General features: G+C 38.3%; 1 protein-coding gene across 1 annotated transcript; it reads right to left on the bottom strand.

The window, feature by feature from the left end:
- Positions 1 to 3,828: 3,828 nt before the first annotated feature.
- LOC121412990 (mucin-5AC-like) lies at positions 3,829 to 26,680 on the bottom strand. The gene is made up of 10 exons (XM_041605753.1): positions 24,442 to 26,680; positions 11,976 to 12,122; positions 10,650 to 10,835; positions 9,883 to 10,278; positions 9,329 to 9,511; positions 8,717 to 8,841; positions 7,626 to 7,894; positions 6,947 to 7,019; positions 6,027 to 6,264; positions 3,829 to 5,684 (listed from the first exon to the last, which is right to left on the bottom strand). The coding sequence occupies exons 1-10, from the start codon at positions 26,671 to 26,673 to the stop codon at positions 5,226 to 5,228; spliced, it is 4,308 nt and encodes a 1,435-aa protein (XP_041461687.1). The 5' UTR covers positions 26,674 to 26,680; the 3' UTR covers positions 3,829 to 5,225.

Below are 26,680 nucleotides of genomic sequence, written 5' to 3'. Positions count from 1 at the left end.
AGTTAGCAATTGCTTGAGCTTACTAGCAGAAGCATTTGCTTGCTCAATTTTAAGCATACGGAATGAAGCAAAAGTCAAGCAAAAGCCTAGCAAAAGCAATCGTTACTGTTTAGGCATCTGGCCCATTGTCTTAACCGAGTTTTCAGTGTGCATGGTGTACATGGTGTACATAGACGAAATCCTGAACAGTTAAAAGTTAAAGAAAAAGTGGGTGTTGGGTCTTGCATAATCTGTTTTAGTTTAGAAGCAACTCTGTCTGGGTAAAGACCATAAAGGGATGGTAAGTCCAACCCTAATAAACGTTGTTTTATTTTTCTGGGTTGATTTAGCTTATTCTGGTCACTATTTGCTGCATTCAACACACAATATTTTCCATCAGAACATTCTGGATGATGGACCTGTAGAAAAGAACAATGATTCTGTCTGTCTTCCACGTTAAGCTTTTTCAAGGTCTTACATAGTAAAGCCTTCGATATGCCTTTTTCTGCAGTGTTACAATATCATTTTACCAGTTTAGTGACTTACATAATTATGGTTGTACCCAAATACTTGTATTCTTTGTCATGTTTTACTTCTTCACCATAAACTGTAACTGCTATATGGACAGTAGACTTTGGTCTGAAATCTACAATCAACTCTTTAGTTTTCGATGCATTTATTATAAGGAAATTATCATCGCGTCATTGAACGAGATTTTCAATTGTTCTAGTATAAACTTCAATATCATCGTCTGCAATGTAACCTGTGATTAAGGTATCATCGGTATATTTGATGATGCTAAACTGGTTTAAGAGGGATCGGCAGTCACTTGTGTATAAAGAGAAGAGTACTGGGGACAGCACACACTCCTGTGGTGCTCCTGTATTCATGATTTTCACGCTAGATTGCACATTGCCCATTATCACTTTCTGAGGTCGGTTACTGAGGAAGTTCTGGATCCACAGAGTGATCTGAGGCGGCGCATTGAGAGAAATTAGTTGAGTTAAGAGGCGAGTTACTATAAAGTGTTAAATGCACTAGAGAAATCAGCGAAGATGGATCTTACATACTGTACGTCTTAACTCTGTTCAGATGGGAGTAGATCTTACATCGGTATGCAAACTGCATGGGGTCAATATGAGAAGATGTGCATTTAAGAAGGTGCTTAAGCATCACCTTTTCAAATTCATCACGCTACAGGTAAGTTAGATGGGTTTAAAATCATTTAGTTCCAGGGCCTTCTTTTTCTTTGGGATGATTTTGATTTAAAAAAATCTTCCATATCTGGGGAATAGGTCCTGGTCCAAAGAACACTGAAATATCTTGGTTAAGATACGTGATAGTTGACTCTGAACACCGTCAGCCTTAATCGCACGTGCTGAGTCAAGTACTACCCTAAAGTGTTACATTGTTGTTACAACCATTTGAAGGTAATGAATCTCTCAAATTACTGGCAATGGCATCATTATTAATCAAATCCTTATCCAACCTACAGTAAAAGTCATTAAGATTATCTAGAAAAGTTTGAGCGACCTCAATGTCCACGGTTGTCGACTTTTGTTTATATACCTGTACCATGTCCCTTGTTCGCCATGCAGAAGCAAGATTCCTTTTTAGCTTTTCCTTGTATGACTATTTTCACCTATCATTTTGTTTGTTTTTGCTCAATTGAATATATGCAGATAAGTAAGGATGCTAGAGTATTAGTTATTGACTGCAATACCCCCCCCCCCTTATCCACCAAAAAAATAAACATATTCTGATAGTTGTCTAATGAATTATCACCTAAAGATTATGATTATATGGGTCATCGTATTATTATACTGTACAATAACTAACTGGATAATGCATACAAAATTAGTGCGAAATCATCGTTTTATCATGATTTTTTAGAGGCCTATATAGTATAGCCACACACTTTACCATATCCCCCCCCCCCCCCTCTCTCTCTCTTTAACACCGAAATCGAAATATTTTTATGTTCATAAAGCACACAGGCTAGTTGGTGAAACATGAATTCGCGGACACAGATTTTAATAATACAGGTGATAAAACAAACCGATAAGATGTTTCTTTATTTTTTCATAAGTCAGAGAACATAATCATGATTATCATGGTTTTGTTTTCTGAGTTTTATTTTTCATTGTGAATAAATGATAGCTTTTTCATTAGCCAGATCAAAACAAATCCTGGTTCTTTGGAGATTCATTGAAGACATCAGTTCAAATTTTACAAGTTTAAGAGCTAAGCTATACTTTTAAATATTCAAAGGAGGTTCCCAATATCAATTCAAACGGAACCAATTTAAACACGAGAAAGAAATATGATAAAATATTTATTTGGTTTGCGATCTCAAAAATGTGCCATGTTAAACTGAGCAAATTTCAGCATGACCCTGATATTGACTACTATTTAACAAACTAGTGAGATGCAGGTTATCAAAAAAGTTTCAAGTTGCATATAAATCATCCCATTCCCCACTTTCGTCAACATGTTACAACACAAATTGGATATGTTGAAGAGAGCTATTATACAGATATTGCCTACCTAGAGTTTGAATATAACATTTCCTCTCCCCGCCGGAGTTATATTTTTCCCAAGGGATTATATTTTGCCCGAAGCTCGCAGCGCTAAGGGAAAATATAATCCCGAGGGAGAAATATACCTTCGGAGGGGAGTTGAAATGTTATTTATTAAAACAATACACCAGGCAATATCTGTTATATTATATAGTATATGTGGATTCGCCATCAGTATTTGCATTCATCATCTGGCTCAAACCCGAAATTCTTGCTACAGTTCTGATCCATCTACGTCATAATAGATTTTTTTTTGAAAATACATCAAGCGCGTTCTTCGACGCATTAACATGAGCGTGTACATCAAATAAACTACCTTGTTACGCAACTTGTATGCAGCGAGTGACCGTGAATATAACGCCGCAATTGAAAATACTATACAGATATTGCCTACCTAGAGTTTGAATATAACATTTCCTCTTCCTGACGGAGTTATTATTTTTCCCAAGGGAAAATATTATCCGAGGGAAAAATATAGCTTCGGAGGAGAGTTGAAATGCTATTATTAAAACGATAGACCAGGCAATATCTGTTAAATTATATAGTATATGTGGATTCGCCATCAGAGATTGCATTCATTATCTGGCTCCAACCCGAAATTCTTGCTACAGCTCTGATCCATCTACGTCATAATAGTTTTTTTCTTTTTAAATACATTAAGCGCATTCTTCATGCAATCAACGCGTTAACACTAGCGCGTAAATCAACTACCTTGTTGCGCAACTTGTATGCAGCGAGTGACGTCACCTCAGCGGATATAACGCCGCAATTGAAAATACTACGCGGTATATTCCCCGAAGTAACGTCAAAACCTAGAATTTACCAAAAGCGATCCTCGCAGCATGGTCACGTGATGGCGTATTGACCTATCACTGATTCGAATCTACATAACATATGTAATATAACGCATTATTACCTGAATGAGGCATTTTGGAGACATGATATAAACGCGTATTTTGACCGTCTGATTAACTCAACATAAACTACGTCACAATGGCTCGGTTAGGGATCAGCTGAATGACGAGTGACCATAATATTCGTACACCCCTCCTCCCCGAAAAGAGTAATTGTTCCTACGTACTATACTGCACCTACGTACAATAATTAGCGGTCCATAATATCCGTATTCCGAGCTCATCAATCCCCAGCGAATTTGCGGGTGCGTATAGTGTTTAGGTTTATATAGCTCTATGAGAGATACGGATCCGCGCACTAACAATATACGGTACGTCATAATAAAGACACCGCTGAATCCGAGCGCTTGTAAGTACGTCTAATGGTAAAGTGCAGAATTGACACTAGAGGCTTGACCAAGGTAAGTCCAACAATTTAGTTATATAATCTATCAACATGTTAATTTAATGTACCAGAAAGATGTAACAGGTAATAATAATAATATTGACTGGCGTTACTTTCGGGAGATACCAAAAATATTTCCCTCACTAGACCCATATTGCCCTCGTCTCCGACTCGGGGCAATATGAGACTAGTTTGGGAAATATATTTGGTATCTCCCTCAAGGCCAGTCAATATTATATAAGTAAATTCCCTGAGGTGAGGTCAAACCTAGAATATAACAAATGCGATCCTCGCAGCTATGATCACGTGATGGCGTATTGACCTATCACTGATTCGAATCTACATAAGCTATGTAATATATCAAAGTATGTATCAAGGGCGTAGGCTGGGGTACACGTGCATGCACCCTCCCGCTGAGGCAAAAGAGTTCCGACATAGGCAAGATAAACGGAATTTGTACCCCTTCTGCTTTCAACGGCTGATTTTCCAAACTTTAGTTCCACCTCCACAAGATGTGCACCCCATACCACACTATTTCCATCTATCCAGGATGTGCACCTTCCCATGCTCAAACTAGCCTACGCCCTTCAGACCAGTGATGTAGGCGAGAATTATTACACAAAGTATATCTTCCCCCTTTCTTAAATATTCTCAAGGAGTGGCATATGGCAAGGGGCAGCCAATACGCTGGAAACTGGAATATATCGCTGATTGTGATTCTCATTAATTGGATGAGATGGGCGTCTAACAGTGCACTTCTATTGGACTTAATGAGTACAATTATCAGTGTATTTCCTATTAAGTTTGAATGTTTATTTTTTTTTCCACTTCAAAATCACCGGCGCGCTGCAGGAAGTGTCTCGCACTGCCGCAGTTTCAGAATAGGGGCTTTATGGGCGTGATAGGCCTAATACGTTAATATTCCGTTCATGACCAATCTATTTCATTCCAACATTCCAAACAATTTCTATAACCAAATGCAATTTGCCATAGAAATCATCAGAAAGCCCAGCTTTCACATTTCGTATTTGAATAAATACTGACATCGGTAAATGCAGAATAAGCACACTATAGAAAACAAATTATGAAATTGTGGGAACTATAATACAAGCGATATCTAACAAGACATTAAAGACGCAAATGGTACTCAAAGTTAACAAGATAACAATTTGTCCAAAAAATAATGAAAAATACTGTTCATAAAACTGTCAATCGTGTAATACATGGCAAAAAAAGTGTTGATAAAATCACATAATGGAGGAAAACGGCAGTTCAGAGACAGTTTATGTGTTTTTTAAATAATCTCTGTGTGCGGGGTTCATCATGACGTTACATTCTTGCCGCGGGATATTCATAGTTTCACAGTTTTCAAAGATTGTCGACTTCGTCGTGTTCGTAAGCAGTCTCGACCCCATTCTCGATCCCCTCTTCAAAAACGTCATCCGTGACATCGGAGCGAGAAGCATGTTTTCGGTAGAACTGCTCGTTGGAGGTCACCATCGATTCCGATGCCAGCTCATATGTCGATGATGCCTCTGATGTCTTTCCCCGCTTCCCTCCCTTTGTGAGGTCATAAAACCCTCCTTTACCCTTTACATGATACCATTTCTTCCGTTCGTTATCATCCGGTGTGGAGGGTGTACGAGACCGGGATCCATTGCTGCTTCCTCGAGTTGTAGACTCCTCGACGGGAGGCAGACAGCGACAGAACAGCTTCCTCCATAGGGAACGCGCGGCAGGATTGCGGAGACAGTAGAAGATAAACAGGAAGCAGCCCTGGAGTGAGTTTAAGATGATGAAGATTATCTGGACGGCTAAAGATGCACCCTGTTTCAAGACGCCGGAGGAGATTGTGATGGAGGTGACGGAAAAGGGAGAAAAGGTTAAGAATAGAACGAGTCAAAATGACCAAAAGCAAAAAAAAAAATTGTAAATATTTGCGTGATCGGAATATAGATGAAAGAATAATACAATTGTCATGGATTTCTGAAAATATTTGGCTTTAAAAATGAAGTTAAACATATATCTAAATAAGGAGATACTACTGTGGGGGTCATAAACATATTGGACATTCTCATTTTCACTGTTGCCCCCCCCCCCCCCACCCCAAATATGGAGCAACAACCCTCAGAGATTGTATAGATTTGAGGATGGGATATAGGCACGTACCTCTATTGCTGTGAGGAATCCAACTGCCCATGTCAAACCCATCAGTACGATAAGAGCCGTTGCGTTCTGAAGACGACGGAGGCGCTCTTTATACATAGGTTTGGTGACCTGTCTTCCAGGGACCTTACGTGATAGACGCCGGATAACCATGATGAAGATGATGGTATCGTAGATGATGACTACTCCGATGGGAACAAGTACTCCGCTTATCATTGGAATCTCGGTCAAGAAACCACATCTGTGTTGGGGGAATAAGAATTAAGAAGATCAATTAAAAGAATAAACTAAAGGAAGAAGGTGAGTGCGTCATCATTGAGGTAAAAAGAAATTATATATTTATTTTCATACCATCAAAAGGAGATGGATTTCTTTCGAATCCTGGTAATTTGGTTTCTATATTGATATTAGGATCAGTCTAGAGTTGTCGGAGAATAGTTTCAAAAATACTTTTTGTAGAATCAGCAGCAGTGACAGCAGCAACTGTAGTAGCAGTAGTAGTAGTAGTAGTAGTGATAGTAGTGGTGGTAGAAGTAGTAGTAGTAGTAGTAATAGTAGTGGTAGTAGTAGTAGTAGTAGTAGTAGTAGTAGTAGTAGTAATAGTGGTGGTGGTAGTAGTAGTAGTAGTAGTAGTAGTAGTAGTAGTAGTAGTAGTAGTAGAAAATGAGAAGTAGAAGTAGCGGCGGTGGTGGCGGTTGCAGCAACAGTTAGCTTAGAAAAAGTAATAGAATCGCCTCAATAATTATTTTGCATAAAGAATTCCGGATGCTGATATAATGCTATGATTATTTTGTTTTACACATACATGACATATCATAGCATTAACCTAATAACACAGTTTTATGAGAATACTTATTTTTTTAACAACTTTGAATTACGGTCTAAAAGTCAGGATAACAAATATATTACAGGGGAGAACTTACAACCCATCTTCATATCTCATATAGCCTTGTTGAGCGATTCCTCCAGTTAGGCTAACGATCAGAGCCGGTGCGCCTGTGAATTAAAAGAAAACCGTTCGATAAATAGCCACATGGTACTTATCAGGTATGAATGGGTTTTTAAAGTATAAGATATTGGCCCGAATTCACAAAGGGTATAAAGTTAGTCCGCCTTTGTGAATTCGGGCCATAATGACCATATCGGCGAAGTGGTATATTGAGTAATTGTGTAATTAATCGATTTGATAATGAATTGATAAAGTGAGTGAATGAAAATTACTAATAGATAATAGAAATTCTACATGGATGGATAACTTAATAAATGAAGAATGTTGTTAGTTGATAATCGAATGATAAAATAATGAAAAAAATAAGATATTGCATCGAAACATAAAAAAAATTAAAGCCCTTAACAGACCTCTTAATTTGAAATCCTGATTTTAGCAATCTTCAGTACTTGTTTGATAGAATGAAATTCATTTTTGTTCAATACTTTTTTAAGAAATTAGATATTGCCATTTTAGGGGTGTGTTATTACTAGTAACTGAATTTTACTTTGGTTTTAAAGGTTCTGATTTTGATGGAAGACCATTGCCTTCCATCGATTTGTGTATAGCAGCAGTAGTCTAATAATTACAAATAATTATCATTTGCGATTCACCTATCGTAAAAACAGCGGCCTTCTTCATGAAATTTTGAATAGCCCCTCGGTCAAAGATTTTGATGACCATGATGTACATGTTAAAGCTTTCCACGGCCATCCACGCAATGGAAGAGAGGAGGGAGAAGTGAAGAAATCCCACGATGGTACCACATGTTGCCATGGTAACGTTCTTAAGTGATGCAAGGATGATGAAGAAGATGTAGAGGAAGAGAAGTGATGTACAGAGGCACATAAGGATTCGACTCGGCTGAGGAGTACGCAGTTTCCTAAACAGAAATAGTATAAATCGTTAACTCATCAGATAGATCGTCTTGTGCGTTCATCGACACGGATAAATATAACTAGACCTCCTATTTTGGTAGATCATAGAGCCGGGAAGGGGCCTTCCAGTAACCCCCCCCCCCGGTAGTTAGGGTTAACATCGAACGAAGTAAACCCTCGTATTGTCGATACATAGATAAACTAACCTTGCACATCAACTTTAAATTTACTTGCGAAATGTTAGAATGTTAACCATTCTAAAGACTCAACATCGAATGCCAGCGATCCCACAAAGACTTAAGATATAGTTAATAATTTCATTTAACATCGTTTTAAATATTTCATACTCAATTATTTTGTTTCTGCTATGGCATTAGTGAAATTAATGTTATCCGAATATCATTTTATTTCAGACATTTATATATTTTTTTAAATATTCCGATTTGGACGATCATGGCCGTACGCATATTTTTTCCTTGGCTGTGGGACACGACACGAAAACTTTTTCGAAAAAAAACATCGAAAGCGAGAGAATGAGCGAAGCAACCGAGCTTGTCATTGGTGCACTTTGGCATTTCGCGAAGTGAAATTGAAAGATTTTTTTGCATACTTTTGGTGAATGTTGTGAAAATTTATGGGGTGCAACTTCCCCCCCCCCCCTTCCCCTCGCTGCGTACGGCCATGTGGACGATTATTTGACAAAACTCTAAAATTGTGGCCATAGCAAAAAGATTTACGCTATTGAAATTTTGACAAGTCATTTTCAAATGAAGAACCCACTTGTATATGAACCTGAACCCTTTTTTGATGAAATCAAATGAACCTACTTTACGTAAAGATAAGTTGACAGGGTAACCAAGAGAAGGAAGATGGAGAGACTGCACCCAACATAGCTCATGACGTCAAGGATGAATGTCCAATACTCATCCAGCGTCGATCCTCCGTAGATGTCCTATGATGAAAGGAGATTAAAGACAAAGGCCGGTATTTTGATGTCCGGTTAAAACTGGGCTAAAATTATGGTAAGCCGAAAATGCTATTTACACTGCATGTTTCCTATGTTCACTCTCCTCTGTCTTCATGATTTAAGGTGAAAAAAACTATTGCAGTTAATGACCCCAATAATAAGATAATGCAAGAAAGGAAAACATCATGTACTGCGACTAGAGATTTGTATGATTTTCAGGTTTTCCTAAATATTCACAGTTTTGGTTACCTTAATTTGTACAAATGTGAATGTCCTATGACAACAAGGCTCGTGGGAAAAAACTTTCAGTAATTGTCTGACATTGTTTAACTGTACTTATGTTTGAACAAAGGTCTAAGTATATCTAACTCAAATTACGTTGGTTGTAAATGTGAAAAGTGAAATATCGAAGTCCATTCATTTTTCGTGAACTCAGCGGAGGTAAAAGTTAGAAAAAATCAAGCAGGCATACCATGAGGACGGCAAAGTTCGTAAGATGATTGCACTGACATCGAAACTCGTCATCGGTACCGTTGTCCGTTCCTACCAGTTGACATCCTTCTGATGACCAGTTTCCGTAGCCGTCATCAGCTTCGAAGTCCCAGAAGACACACGCGGGGTTGGTGATATTGACAACGATTTCATCGTCGCTGAGCTGAGCGAAAGGAACGTGACGTAATAATTAAGATGGACACAGAATAACGAAAGCAACCATACATATTATCATACAACCCGATTTTTACAACATATAACATCATGCTAGCAAAAATTTATGATCACTTGGACACCACTGAAAGTTCCAAAAGTCTTCAAAATGTAGCTTCTTCCATAAAAAAGAATGGTGTCTTCCCAACAATGAGGTGCCTCATATTCATTTTTTTCTATCTGACTGCATCAGAGAGGCACTGCAATTAGGCCACATGTTACTCTATATCTGTACAACTATCGAACAAAGTGAGGAGAACCTATTCCCACCCCCTCCCGATCCTAACCTCGGTACAGGTATTAGCTTTGATCCCGTCTTACCGTGTCGTTGATGCCAATGATCGGCTGGTATGACGTCACGACTGGTTCTGACAGGTTAGAGATGGTCATCCCATCAATGGACGCAGAGATGATACGAGTATTCGATGTCCGGTCATATGCCTTGCCCTTATTAGAAGCAAGCAACGACCGAGAGGGAAACAGCGAAGTTGTCCGATAGAGTACGAATGACACCCGAGTGTTGTTCTTGTTCCGGATCGCATCTCCGATAGATGGAGGGAGGAAGAGTTGAGCCTGTACCTGTTCTGACCCAGTCTTCGCAGTGGAGTTACCTTTAGAGACAGTCATATGTTCGGGCAGAAGTACCCCTTCCGGGTCATTAGTAGCGTAGGTAAAGGTCAGGCCTTCCGTAAGTTCTTCCGGTGGATATTCACTAACCTGTTAAAATATTACAGTAATTGTTCTTTGTTCGAAGTCATTAAAAGAGACTAGTGTATCAAAATTTGAAAGGATGGTTAATAAACGATTTTCACATTATTCTTTTGTTTACATAGTAGTATATAGGAAAATAACCAAAGAATTAAGGACAATATAACTATTGAATTTATCCTCACAGAGGTGATAAAGTTTTATTCTGAAGGTACCATGATTACCTTCTGGAATTTAGTTATTCTAGCTGCATCAAGTTTTCAGTCTTCTTAATATAAATTAACTTTATACCACATATCGCTTTCACACTTGGCGAGTAAAAAAAAACAGATGAAATTATTTCGTTTGGAAACTATAACTAAGTTAATTTAGAGACATACCTGTACTCCAAGATTTGGCTGGACGTCTTTATATGTTCCATTTGATGCTGACACATTAACAAATTGAAGCTGTGCTTCAAGGGACTGCACGGCCATGTTTGTAGCTCCTTCATTGGCTGCTTCTTCTAGCTGAGCCTCATCGACATCCATAAGATTGTTGACTGTTTCTACAACAGCAGTAGTTACCTTGATTGCAAAAAATTGTCATTTTGAGTTAGTCAAATTAGAAGGGTAGTTTGGTCAATGATAATTATTTTGTACCAACTAAACGTATTAACATACAACGTATTGATATATGACGTATGTATATACGGTAAAGCCTATGTAAGACGTGTGGATATACGATGCAAGTGACAGAGGGATATACGATAAGTTCTTCAGCATGTTTAGCCTATACGACGTATGGAAATAGGATAAGTGCGTAGCCTATACGACGTATGGATATACGGGATATACGATAAGCGAGTATAGACATATACGATGTATGAATATGCAAGGGTGTACGCCTATATGACTTATGAATGCACTATAAGTAAGTAAACCTATATGACGTATGGGTATACGATAAGTGAGTAAGCCTATACGACGTATAAATATATAATGCAAGTGAGTAGGCCTGGAAGACGTATGGCTATACGAAGTGAATATATGACTATTCAGATCCAATGCAGCCCGTTGAAATAAATATGTTCTACATCGAAACTGATATGATAATAAGCATTTAGATACTCGACAAGTCCTCTCCATGCATTTTATATGTCGTATATCGATACGGAACAGTCTCGGACGAATGCGGGACATGTTTGATCGAATAATCTCTATTCATCGTTCATTTTAAGGTAGGAGCTTATTCATAAATCATAGCAGATCGGACTTTTCAGAAGAAAAGTTCGATGTTTAACAAATCAACGTTTTTCTTTACAAACTGTCTGAAAATACTGTCAGTAATACAAAGAAAAATAAATTGTTCTACCTCATGGATATATTCAGATTGCTTTTCCTTTTGATTGATGGAATATTATTTTTTTCCAAATTATATGATAAAAATAGTATGTCAAAATGAATGAAATTGAATAAATAATGAATGAATATATGTAGACAAATAATGGAAGGAAGGATCAATTTTTCTTACATATTTTCCAAATTTTATTGATTTTCAAGATTTTTTGTAACATTACAAAAACAACAATCATACAGGAATTACATAATTGGAATAGGAATCACTGAAATAATTACCCCAAAAAACAATCAATAACTAATTCAATTCATGAATAAATGAAATTGATTCTGAGCAACAAAACCGACTTGATCTATTCAAGAATATACCTCGGGTTCTGATGAGTTCAGTGCTGTGATGTTTCCTAGGATTTCAGCTGTGGTCTCCACTCCATCTGACGTCATTTCCTCTGCATCTTCAGTGAGTTCAGCCAGCTCCTGCGAGACTTCCTCGACATTCTCCTCCGTTACAGGAGTCTGTAATGATAAGGATTTGATATATTTATGAAATACAATTGGAATGCGCTTGTAATATATTGGTATTGGCATTTATTCTCCATATCACAGTGTTAAAATAATACAAGGTAAATGTATGCATGTACGTAATAGAAGCAAAAGTACATATCTCCGATTAACCGTGTCAGCTTTGTTAATAAAACAACACTGTTCTGGGGTCCAGAATATTATAACAGTTGTTGTACGTGACAAAAATATTATTATACATCCAAGTATGATCACTGACCTAATCAATAATGAAAAACAACATCAACGCAGGAGATTCCCCCAAAACTCACCCCGCCCATTATCACTGTTTTGGAACTTTGATCTAATATCATGAATATAATAACGTAAGAGATATGACTGATATATTTTAATTCCATTCAATTTAATGCACCTATATATATATATATTTTTTTAATTATACCGAAGTCACAATTATAGTACATAATGATATATAGAAGGACATGGGATATCTAAATAGGATATTTATTTATCATTTTGGTTTTCCAACTCAATAACATACACGACTGATGAGTCGCTGATGAGCCTTAGGGTGATTCAGTCTGTACGACTAGCTTAGTTAAGCAATCCAACCAATAAGTTATTTATACTCAGCTCCTATACAGTCGAGCACTATATTAGATATTGCAGTATATCACTACTTATTTACTTACCTAACCTATATTAATATATATATTGACGGTAATTTCTTATTTCTATTGAAAAACCCCCAAAATTTGTTTAACTAACCTCGTTAAAGGGGAATGAAACCTTTGGAACAAGTAGGTATGTGTGGAAAATGAAAAATCAAAGATTAAGAACAAAGAAAGTTTCAGAAAAATCAGACAAATAATAAGAAAGTTATGAGCATTTGAATATTGCAATCACTAATGCCATGGAGATCCTCCGATTGGCAATGCGACAAGGATGTGTGATGTCACATGTGAACAACTTTCTCTTTGATAGACTATAAAATACCCCCAAAATGTTTTGCTTTTTCCTATGGTTATACAAATTCTTTACCAATGATGTATTCTTTAAAATTCTGTATTACATGCCCTCCTATAGAAAGAACACATTATCTACTGATAGATGTGATTCAAGAGGCAATTTAAGATAAATATATACTAAAGTAATGGAGAGAGTTGTTCACAAGTGACATCACACATCTCTATCGCATTGCCAATGTGAGGATCTCCGTAGCATTAATGATCGCAATATTCAAATACTCATAACTTTCTCATTATTTATCCGATTTTTCTCAAACTTACGTTGACCTGTTTCTTTGACTTTTCTGTTTTCACACAAGCTATATTGTTCCAAAGGTTTCATTCTCCTTTAAGTTCATAACCCCAAACCATTCCCATTTGATATTCGCTTGCTTTAAGCAACCTAGTTTAAACATATTATAGCAAATGTACTGGGGAATTCCCGAACAGGGTTAACTATGTACAGTGTTGTTAATCATTGACTTTTTAAGGATATTTGCTATCGGTTTCCAGATTTTACATACAATAAAACTATGCACATTCTAAACAATTCAGTCTGTTCTTATGACCAAATGACCATGATAACAAATCAAATCAACTTCAAGAAGAACTGCGGCTATAAAAGTACTAATAGGAAACGATGATTTATGGTGAAATAAATCGAAAAAGAAAGTAAAGAAGATTTTTTTTCAAAACTAATATCACTATCACAATATGAATCTCAAATTGGTTATTGGGCGATTTGGATTTGGATTGTTGCACTCGCGTAGAGCTGTGGGCCTTGGGGTTTGCTGCTCACCACCCCCCCCCCCCCCTCCAGGCGCGCAAAAAAGCGAGAGAGAGAGAAAGAGAAAGAAAATGAAGAAAGCATATTTAAAAAAAAGGGTTTTCTCGGTATTGTATGAAACTTCGACTGTCACACAAGTAGATTTCCAATTTCAAATCTCCTCGCCCGCTTAGCTCTCCCACTTATATTCAGTCAAAATTCTACTATCATTTTTCACTTCATCGTTTTTATTTCAAACCTCGGAGTGGTATGTTTGGGAAACATCAACAGCCCAAATTGGTAAAATTTTGATTGATCTTGTCTCTGACCTGTTTGTATTAGCTATGTTTTTTGAAATGCCAAATAAAATAGTAATAATACATCCTCCCAAACATTGCACTCACCTTCATTACCAGATTATAATATACATGAATGTGAATGGGCCCTAAAATAATGTGGAGTATAATTATTATGAATAACTATACAGAAAGATGTGTATTACATGAACGTAATATTTTTACATCAGAACATATTCCGTTAGGGTATCCTTTCAAAATAAGATACATTTGCGTTGTTCTTACATTATTCACAATTAAACAACTTCTTAAGCATGGAATGGGCTGAAAATCTGTAAATGTTAATGTCAGAAATCTAGTCTCCCTGCTCATTGGATTCGAGAGATGAGTGTTGAAACTAATCACTTTGAAGCAAATAAAATACAGAGAGGGAGAGAGAGAGAGAGAGACCGCGCGCTAGCAGTCCAAAAAATAAATTTGCATAAACAATCGGAGAATGTAAAAAGGATTCAACGGCCCAGAGATTTTGAAAACTTACATTTTTTTTTACTTCAAATTTACTTGACGAAATGCACAAACGCCTCAATGACAAGCTCGGTCGCTCTGCTCTCTCACTTTCAAAAAGTTTCCGCGTGCTGTCCCCCCCCCTGCGAAAAATTTCTGCTTACGGCCATGTACTGGAATTATTAAATTCGAATATAATTCGTATTATTGAACATTTACAAATAAATTTTTACGAGCTTTAGGCGAAACTTTGAAATGGTACATGTTTCCTCTCATACATCCATGAAAAAATTCAGTGTCTTATATACAGGGCTTGTTTGCTTTTCCTCTATTTATTCAAACAAGTTGTAGTTTGGGCGGACTTGACCTTTGGTCATAAGATATTTGTGGTATGTTCCAACATAAGTCAGTATAGCTTGAATACAGAGCTTAGCAGCAATAGATGAATAATAAATATGACATGAATAGCAATGTGCTTGTGTATGCTGTAAATTGTGTCCCTTTGCGCTCTAATGAAAGTTATGACAACATAATTGTAACACCAACTCATAAAAAATAACTAAAAATACTTCTTGAATAAATATGTTTAAAGAGGAAATAAAACTTGGATGGAGAAGAGTTATTTCCTTATGATGCCTTGGGTGATATCCTAGAGTGAAAGAGCAAGCATGCGCAAAAGATGAAATTGAATAAAATTAAGAGTACATGAACAATAAATTAAAGGAATGAATGGAATGAAAAAAATGATACATGGATAGACAATTTGATTAAACGAATTATCATTTAACTGTTTCAATTTTTTAATGTAATTCTATCATGGATCTTTGACGTTTTGTATCAAGATGATCGGTCTCAAACAAGTTGGCACTTGTGTTCGAATTAAAGGCAACGCGATACATACATTATTTTGATGTAAACTGTGCCTGCCTTGTCACACGTATTCATCAGGATTTTTTAAAACGAATACAAACCTTTCCAAGCTCATTTAGATTGTCGTCGACGTTCCCCATTCTGGTTGTCATTGGAATGATCGATGTCGTTGCATCGAGTGTGGTGATCGTCGACATGGGCATACCCGTCATTCTGGTCTGAGTATATCGGTAGGTTGTGGGACTTTTGGGGGTTTCTCTTGTGGTCAATGACGTCGACAATGGTTCAGTCTTAATCGAATTAACTGATGTGGTTTTAGACGTAGTGGTTGTGGAATCCGTTGTTAGATCGCCTGTGGTAGTCGTCGACATCGGGGCAACAGTATTTTCTGTCCCAGTGTCACTATCGGGGTAGGTTGAATATTTGTATTGGCTGTCTGTCGTAGTCGATGGCGTTGTTAGAAGTGTACTCGTGATCGAGTTCAACAATGTGGTTTGAGACGTAGTTGTTGTGGAATCCGTCGTCGGATCGCCTGTGGTAATCGTTGAAATCGGCGTAGCAGTATTGTCTGTACCAGTAGGATTGTTGAGGTAGGTTGTATAATTGCTTTGGCTGTCGGTCGTGGTCAATGACGTCGTTAAGAGATTACTCGTGATTGAATTTAACGATGTGATGTCAGTGGCAGAGGTTCTCAGATCTGTCGTTAAAATACTTGTGGTTGTACTTGACATTGGAATAGCCGTTGTTTCGATCGTAGTAGAATTACTGAATTGGTCTTGCATGTCTGTCGTGGTCCACGATGTCGATAATGGTGGTAAAGAGGTTGTTGATGTTGGTGGTGTCAACGACGGTGTTGATGGTGGAGGCGATGGTGATGATGGGGGTGGCGGCGGTGGTGGTGGAGGTGGTGGTGGCGGCGGCGGTGTTGGTGTTGTTGGTGGTGGTACTGGTTGTGTTGGTGGTGGCGGCGGCGGCGATGGTGGTGGCGGGGGTGGTGGAGGATGGACAGTAGTCGATGGCGTCGTTAGAAGTGTACTCGTGATTGAATTCAACAATGTGGTTTGAAACGTAGTGGTTGTGGAAACCGTCGTTAGATCGCCGGTAATCGTCAACAACGGCGTAGCAGTATTTTCTGTCCCAGTAGAATTATCAGGGTAGGTTGTATAATTGCCTTGGCTGTCAGTCGTGGTCAATAGCGTCGTTAGAAGTGTACCCGTGATCGAATTTAACAATGTGGTTTGAGACGTAATGGTTGTGGAATCCGTCGTCAGATCGCCTGTGGTAATCGTTGACATCGGCGTAGCAGTATTTTCTGTCCCAGTAGAATTATCAGGGTAGGTTGTATAATTGCCTTGGCTGTCAGTCGTGGTCAATAGCGTCGTTAATGGATTACTCGTGATCGAATGTAACGATGTGATGTCAGTCGCAGAAGTCCTTATATCTGTCGTTAGATTACTTGTGGTAGTAGTCGACATTGGAATAGCCGTTGTTTCGATCGTAGTAGAATTACCGGATTGGTCTTGCATGTCTGTCGTGGTCCACGATGTCGATAATGGTGGTAAAGAGGTTGTCAACGTTGGTGGCAAAGACGATGTTGATGGTGGAGGTGATGGTGATGATGGCGGCGGTGGTGGTGGTGGTGGTGGTGGCGGCGGCGGCGGTGGTGTAATTGGTGGTAGTACTGGTTGTGTTGGTGGTGGTGGTGTCGGCGGCGACGGTGGTGGTGGGGGTGGTGGAGGATGTACAGGAGAAGACACTGTTGGAGAAATCGTGCTCAAATATGACGAATGTGCCGTTTGATAGGTTGGTGATACATTGGTCTCGACGGTTGTCATTACATCTTGGGGAGCAGAATAAAGTGCAGTCGCTGAAGTGCCCGTATCTGCAGAGATTTGTTCAGTAGTCGACGTTGTTAATTTTTCGAAGGTAAATGAGCTACCAAGTACCGTGGCATCTACGTCTAGTGTTACGAAAGAATCTGTTGAATCAACAGTTGATACTCCCGCAGTAACAGTACTTTGGGAATCCACCATTATCATGTAGTAAGAAAGTATCATGATCACCAATGTGGGAGCCATTATGGAAAATGCACTCAGAACTATCCTCGACTGCCTGAAATTCCTAATGGTGGCTTATACGTCTGACTTGTTGAAAACAGAGCACATTGCAAATAATGGTTGTACAATAATAATAAATGGGAGGGTTCCGTAGTTTTGAATGCAAATATAACTAACACTTAATGAGATTTTTATGAGATCCTATAAATATATAAAAAAAAAGATTTTTATGAGATCGAAGTCAAATTAATTTTTCTTGTGCTTCGTTCTATTCTTATTGTTGTTTGCCAGACAGTAAAAGAGCGGAAATGGTACTATGATCTTTGAAGAATAATAGAATCAAGCCGTTTACAGTCAAGTTATCATGCCATGATCGCATTATACACCTTCTCCTGTATTCAAACTTTCTATATGCATTAATACTTACAATTATATATAAATATATATAAATGGATATTTTTTATGCCTAGAAAAGGATACATAGAAGAAAATAAACGTTTTTAATGTTAATTTCTTTCTATCGCATCTTTATCAATAAAAGTGTAAAAAATAAGAAATGACCATCTGAATGTGCTTTTTAATATGATCAGCCCCCCGCCCCCTCCCTATTTCAATTAAAAAACCGTTTCACGGCCCCTGGTTTTTATTTCCACGGGTTATGTTTGCAGGATAATCATGATAACCCGGCCAATCAAGTTTCATCTAACATTTTTTTCTATCATATCCCCATGATGTCCCAAAGGCATACTTAAACACATTGTTTTAAACCTATTCAGGCATATTTCCTTGAAATATAATATACATGTATATCATGTATATGCCATCGAATTTCAAATAAGAGAATACATCATATTTTAAAAGTAAAATCTGCTTGTGTAGACAGTTTATCTCAATATTTTAGATAATTCGCAGTCATACCAAAATCGCAAGATTATAAATATTTAAAGCTTATTTACTTCTCTAATCATTGTTAATAATTGCCTTGTTCGATTGTGTTGATTTTGATTTGTTTACTTCCTTCTACACATACTTATTGCAGGTATAATCTCAGGGTCTATTTTGTCATCATCCCTCCGCAAAGTTTTCATGGTCTCATTCTGAAGTTTCTTACCGATTTGGAAAAAAAAACGATTGTAGCTCTGATGGTGTTTCATAAAGCTATTCGTACTTTAAGAACGACTGGTGAATCTTTCGTACGTGCTAAACCATCATTTACATCAACAATGAACATTTTGGTGTATACCGTTTACCACAAGAAAGGATCACCCGTTGTCCTTAAAGTCCAACTTCACTCACAACGCCCCCAGGAGAAAGAAATGCTTACTATCAATAATAAATTTAATGTAAACACAGTGGCAAGACCATTCTATCTTTTGTTGTAAATCAAACAGACAACATGAAAGTTAAAAGAAAAAATATGAATTTGAATTCAATAATGAGATGAGTGTTATGTTATAATAACGACTTGGCACATACGCCGCGATTTCTTGAGATTCATGGGGGCCGTCTCATAAAGCTGTTCGTAATAAGTTAAGAGCTACTTAATGAACGACTGGTGGACCTTTCTTACGAGCTGAATAATCATCAATGAACAATTTAATGGTGAATATCATTTACCACAAGAAAGGATCACCAGTCGTTCTTAAAGTCACACTTAACTTACGAACAGCTTTATGAAACGGTCCCTGGTTATTCTTAAAGGGGAGCGACTACCCCTCTCGTTGGCGTTGCGGCGTGCACCTACATGTATAATCCAAGCTATGTGTGAAAGTTACAAATTTTCATGGTCACGTCTTTCGGATGGTGTGTTAAAGGTCAGTCGGTCCTGAGTGATTAACTTCTTTAAAAAATCAATTGCATACTTGCACACAACACACAAACAAACATGCACTCTCCTCTCTGTTAGATTTCGACATGGGGGGGGGGCACTTGTTCTCCTTTCTCCATCCCCGACTGCCATCCATGGTTGGGGTTTCCGTATGTACGCTCGATCATAATATGGAATGAAATAAAATTAATGTCAGGGTGGTGTGTCACATAATTGTTTGAAAGTAAGGATCGATTGAAGACTCTTAGATTCGAAATCATCTTGATTTCCATTTAAGTTGAGGTCTGAATCCGGCCTTTTCATATTAAAAGTCGTGTCGTTAATACCATGGTCACATTTGCTCTACGGCGGCCGTACGGCGAGTCGAAAACAGCCGTTTCAACATTTTTTTGTACCAACTACATATAGTTGGTTTGAATTGAAATTAATAAAACGGCTGTTATCGACTCGCCGTACGGCCGCCGTAGATCAAATGTGACCAAGGTATCACAAGCACCTGAATGCAAGGTTTATTGTTTGTCAAAATTCGATTGGAACAAAGAAATGGATTCCCCGGCTTACTTGCAACACTGCAAAAACTCCAGTGTTGAATTAACACCAGCTCGGAATTATGTCCACACCAGAGAACAGTTAAACAGCACCTGTTTCGTGTTGGACTAACACCAGATAGGTGTTTATACAACACCAATAAATATATATTTAAACAGCATCGGTTTGATTCCAAACTGGTGTTGTTTCAACACTTCTCTGGTGTGGACATATATAGATTCCGGGCTGGTGTTAAATCAACACCAGAGTTTTTGCAGTGTAGGGTCTCAGTTATCACAGGAGCAGGCTTCTAGTATTGCGTAACATTGGCATACAGAATTTTGTCATAAGTACTAGTCGCTTTTTAGAAAACTCAACTAAAACTACCAAGCAAATATAAGCTAGAGAGTACAGTGTTTTAATAAGCAGGTGAACTGGTAATTGGAACTATGCATTTCTACTGTGTTTAAAACTAGTCTAATGCGAGTCTCTCAACATTTACTTAACAAACTCATTAGACAACGTATTTCCATAAACATAAGGCGCGATTTGATCATATCGGCCAAGAGTTAAGATAAGACTGGGGCAACGCCTAAAGATGTTTATATATAAGCAAATAATAAGCAGAGGCACAAAGATCTGTTTGCATTCGAAGAAGTATATAATGGGATGATAATGACTGCAATAACATTTTATGATATGATGTGATATTATAACATGATTTTCTACTTGCAGCCATTAGGCGAAATTTCCTTCGGCAAGAAATTTATCCGCATCGCGTTGCAGTCGACCCAGGTGAGGTGAATGGGTACGCGGTAGGGTTTATTCTTTGAACGCTTTAGCGCCTATTATTATGGCGGCTCAGCTACAGCAGGGATAATAATATAATACTAATATAATATAATATAATATAATATAATACCAAGGATCAAAGCGGAGTTCAGTGAATGAACATAGTATCTGTGCTATATAAATGGACATATTATCATTATATTATTATCATTAGGTAGCTGATTTTACATTTTATCATTTTCCTACAGGTGTTTTTTTCTGGATGGTGTGACAACGTCTAAGGCATATGATTATATTGTCGTACCGCTGCATGTCTGCCTCTTACATACATCACTAATGATATCGCGTTTACATTTACTTTTATCATGGGCAGTGGGCATATTTTCATGACCTACAGAAATGAATAAATAAATAAATAAATAAACAAATGAATGAATAAATCAATAAACAATGATAATATCTATCATGACCAACGACGTCACACGATCTTGTAACAAGAGTAAGTCATAAATGTTGTCGACAGTATTATTGATATTAATTGGGGGTAGATATTTAGGTGTCACGATAGATGGAGTATCTCAAAAGCGTCGGTGTAATATACAAAATGAAAAAAAACATAATTCCACACACTACTCTTGTCACACTACATAATGAGCTACAATATAGTTTGAGCATCTTGTGCAAAAATGAAAATTGATAAGATATACTAACTACAAAAAAAAACATTCGATTATGTCCAGATTCGCGATATTCATGACACAAAATCGATTATATTCCTTATACTAAACACTCTTTTCAGTATTTGACATAACTTCACTTCAAAGTTTACTCCTTACATAATTATGTTCAAATACGTAATTAACATGTTCCCAACTTCGTTCCACAATATTTAAACTAAGAACACACCTTTTCATTTAAACCCTACACGTAACTCTTTAAATTTTCATTTAATCAACCCAAATTACTTATTGCGCAGATAAAGCCCAATGCATACTATGCGACCCGATGCGATGCGACGCAATTTTTTTTTAAGAATCGCATTTTGCAAATGAAAATGAAAGTTCCAAGAAGTAAGATTATTTCATTTTAAGTTTGGTATAATGTAAGGAATAATGAAATCATAATTTTGCTTTGCGGCAAGCCCTGTTGTCGGGGTAAAGTTTAAATCCGCTTCAAGTCGCAACCGATGATGACGTCATCACAATCTCAATTTCGAATTCAAGTAGTCTTACCACTCTTCTGAACTCTGATCGCTAAGATTTTATTGGTGCCCATGTTAAATGTTATTGCAATTTCTTTGAAATTCGGATCATAACGAACCGCATAGTGTGCGCTGGGCTTTTACCATGGTCGTGATTTATGGAGACAATAAAGAGATGCTCGTCTCGTTAAATCGATGTTATCATCAGAATATTAAAATCAAATTTTCTGTGTCAGTCATTTAGTTTATCATGAAGTCATCCTTTCGTTGATTTAATCACCACCATTAGCCCCACCACCATCACCACCAGTGGCGTAACTACGGGGGGGCACGTGCCCCCCCCCCCCCCAATCGGCTGGCCAAAAAAAAAAAAACGGGGAAAAGGAGAAAAAGAGGGAAAAAGGAAGAGAAACGTAGTGAGGGAAAGAAGAAATTGTTGTTTATCATAGTGTTATATTATGTTATATAACATAAGAAGCATTTTTCACAACTTTATGAAACATTATTTGCTTAATTGTGTCTTCATTGTTCCTGGTGCTCGCATAGACTTTTTAACGAGACATAAAACTGCTGTACTAAAGCCTTCCGTTTTCAAATCAATATACAACAAAATAATATATTTCCTCGCAGTTAGAGTTATTATTGTTTTAAGTAGTGATATATTCTTCTTTTTCATGACTACTGAAAGTTATTGCCCTATTTTAAGGTCTTAATATGAAACATTTCCTTCCGTGCTAACAATCGCATTAGTGGATTGGTGAGATTTCTGCTCTTCATGAACTCCTAAAATCAGTCCTTAAATGTCAATTTTTTTGATCTGAATATCAAAAAAATTTTAGCTTGCGCTTCGCGCTCGCATCATTTGGTTAGTGAAATACGTGGGGTCTTAGTGAATTCCTACAAACTAGCCTTGGAATGCCCCTCATCATGTCTGAATTTCCTAGATTTTCAGCTCGCGCTTCGCGCTCGCAGTATTTCATTAGTGAGATGCGTATGATAATCATGATTACAATGACTTCAAAAAGTGCTCCATGTGTTTAGATATAATTCTAACAAAATCAGTAAGCGCGCACTCGCATTAGATGACTATGGTGAGATATGTATACTCTGACTTAATGGATTCGTAACTATAGTCCTTAAAATATCCATGTTTTGGGGTAAATTATATATACAAAAATTTCAGCTCGCGCTTTGCGCTCGCATTATTTGGTTAGTTAAATACGTAGGGTCTTACAGAATTCCTACAAACAACCCTTAGAATGCCCCTCTTCAGGTCTATATTTCCTAAATGTTCAGCTCGCGCTTTTGCGCTTGCAGTATTTGATTAGTAAGATACGTATGATAATCATGATTACACGACTACAAAAGGTGCTTCATGACTGTGTTTAGATGTAATTCTAACAAAAGCAGCAAAGGATGGCACTAGCATTAGATGACTATGGTGAGATAATACCCTTAATGGATTCTAAAATATAATCCTTAAAATTTCCTTGTTTAGGGTCAGTATATACAAAAATTTTAGCTCGCGCTTCGCGCTCGCATTGTTTGTTTAAGGAGACAGTTAAGTATCATGATTACAAAACAATTTGCTTATAATGTCAATTTTTAGCCCTCAATATCAAAAATGTGCAGCTCGCACTTCGCGCTCGCATTATTTAATCAATGAGATACATATTCGTTTGATGGCACTGCATGTCCTTAAAATATCTCTATTAGGTCAGTATACCTGACAACTGAGTGCGCTTCGCGCGCTCCCTAAGTGACCCGAAATTTTTGCTGGTGCCCCCCCCCAATGCCGTGTTCCACGGTACGCCACTGATCACCACTACCATCACCACCACCATCGTCATCACCTCCAAGACCTTCATCTTCACCATTGTCAGAATCATCCTAATCATCCCCATTCATGTCGATCATTGAGGTTCATCAATCATGTCAATTGCTACGCTTTGTCCGACTACGGAATTGCAAGGACATGCCCTGACGTTTCATGTTATTCATTTAATAAACAAGAAATCGTTTCAGTGAGAATATAATACACAGTGAGATGAATTTCAATGAAAACATGGAAAAGTTCTTCATGGAATTTTGACGATCATCTTTTCCCACAGATATCATTTATGGATCCATATTTACAATACATGTGCACATACTTAGAGCAGAGTTAGAATGATTATTATGAAAAAAAATATCCATATTTGTATGCCTGCGTTGTAACAACACTGAGTTTCGTGACTAAAATTATATGTGACATTATATATTTCTTTCTGTTGAAAACTAATGAACACGAATCGAAATATGTAAGCCATTATTTCAAGCAATCTGAAGGAGAGAGGTGGCAGAGAGAAGAGGGTGAATGGAATAGTAGGTCTACTCGAAAACGCCAAAGTCCTCGTAAAAGTCATTGGAAAGGAGATAATTCGATTCAGTAATAAAAGATTCAAAATATATTAAAACTACTTACCTCCTCGAGTTCTTTTAGTTCATCATCAACCGTCCTCTTAGTCGTCATTCGAATCTCCGTGGTGGTTTCGACCATGGGTGTTGTTGAACGCATCGTTGACCTCGACGTTGCTTCCTTTCTTGGCGTGGATGCAGAGGCAGTTGTAACCCTTGTCGAAAACCTTGCAGTCGTTGCTGAATCAGTGGTAGTCGTGGTAGTGGTGGTCGGCTGGAAGGTCGTTCTTTTTGGCGGGATTGATGTCGGATAAGCAGTTATCGTTGTTGGGGCGATTGGGGCAGTTGTCTGAGACGTAGTTGTAACTTTTATTGACGTGGATGCAGGTGTGGTAGACAATACTTCTGTGGTAAATGATTCTGTTGTCGTTAAATCGGTAGTTGCCGTAGTCGGAACCGTGGTTGTAGCTGTTGTTGTTCTTTCTACAGACGTAGATGCAGAGACAGTGGTCACACCTGCTGAGAATGATTCGGTCGTTCTTCCTTCAGAAGTAGTCATCCTGGTCATTAGGGCCGAGGTTGATTCTACCGGCGTGGTGACCCCGGTAGATATTGGATTGGTCGGTGCTAGTGAAGCAGTAGTGCCGGTGGAGTGGACGGTGGAAAGCGAGGTTGTTTTATCTGGTGTCGTTTCAGATACGGTAGTGAGATCTGTCGTGATGATTGCTTCAGAAGTAGTCATCAGGGCCGAGGTTGATCCTTCTACCGGCGTGGTGACCCCTGTAGATATTGGATTGGTCGATGCTGGTGAATCAGTAGTGCCGGTGGAGTGGACGGTGGAAAGCGAGGTTGTTTTATCTGGTATCGTTTCAGATACGGTAGTGAGATCTGTCGTGATGATTGCTTCAGAAGTAGTCGTCAGGGCCGAGGTTGATCCTTCTACCGGCGTGGTGACTCCTGTAGATATTGGATTGGTCGATGCTGGTGAATCAGTAGTGCCGGTGGAGTGGACGGTGGAAAGCGAGGTTGTTTTATCTGGTGTCGTTTCAGATACGGTAGTGAGATCTGTCGTGATGATTGCTTCAGAAGTAGTCATCAGGGCCGAGGTTGATCCTTCTACCGGCGTGGTGACCCCTGTAGATATTGGATTGGTCGATGCTGGTGAATCAGTAGTGCCGGTGGAGTGGACGGTGGAAAGCGAGGTTGTTTTATCTCGTGTCGTTTCAGATACAGTAGTGAGATCTGTCGTGATGGTTGCTTCAGAAGTAGTCATCAGGGCCGAGGTTGATCCTTCTAGTGGCGTAGTGACTCCTGTAGATATTGAATTGGTAGATGCTGGAGAAGCAGTGGCGCCGGTGGAGTTGGCGGTCGAAAGCGAGGTTGTGTTATCTGGTGTCGCTTCAGATACGGAAGTGAGTTCTGTCGCGGTTGCTTCGGTTGTCTCAAAAGTTTGGTTAACAGTCACGTTGGAGATTCTCGTAGTGGTCAGGTTAGAAGATTCATCAACTGTCGTCATAAATGTGTCCGAAGGCATAAAATCTGTCTCTGAAGTTACCTCAGTAACATAATCCGTTCCAGTGGGCAAGCTTGTTGTGGGGACCTCTGTTGTATCATCCGTTATAATATCAGTGGAATACATTGTCACAATTTCACTGACAATCTCTGTTGTGTCGATGGTACTTAATTCAGTTGCGACTTCGGTAACCGTTTGAAGTTCAGTGATAAATTCTGTGTATGTCTCGGTGATGTTCATAGTGCTCTCCTCTGTTGTGTCGTTGGTACTCAATTCAGTGGCGACTTCGGTAACCGTTTGAATTTCAGTGATAAATTCTGTGTATGTCTCGGTGATGTTCATAGTGCTCTCCTCTGTTGTGTCGTTGGTACTCAATTCAGTGGCGACTTCGGTAACCGTTTGAATTTCAGTGATGAATTCTGTATATGTCTCGGTGGTGTTTATGCTGCTCTCCTCAGTTGCGACCTCAGTGATATTAATGGTATAATATTCCGTCACAAACTCCGTTATCATTTCAGTCACATTAGTTGCATCCGTTTGATCGGCTATTGTTTTTAATGATCCCGAAGTCGCTGCGGTTGCCTCGGTTGAGTTGCCATATAGTGTTGTGACCGCAGGCTCGGAGTTGGGTTTTAAATTTGTTATATCACTTGTTGCAGCTCCTTGTGTTGATACTGTTCCTGGGCTAGTAACTGCGTTTGTTAAATCATTTGAAAGAATTGATAATGTTATTAATATCAACGCCATTTCAGGAGACGACGCCATTTTCGACACACACATGGACATGTTTTCT

Source organism: Lytechinus variegatus, chromosome 4 (genome assembly GCF_018143015.1).
Source record: "Lytechinus variegatus isolate NC3 chromosome 4, Lvar_3.0, whole genome shotgun sequence".
Classification (NCBI taxonomy): Eukaryota; Metazoa; Echinodermata; class Echinoidea; order Temnopleuroida; family Toxopneustidae; genus Lytechinus; species Lytechinus variegatus.
This window is presented reverse-complemented; position numbering and strand designations above follow the sequence as displayed.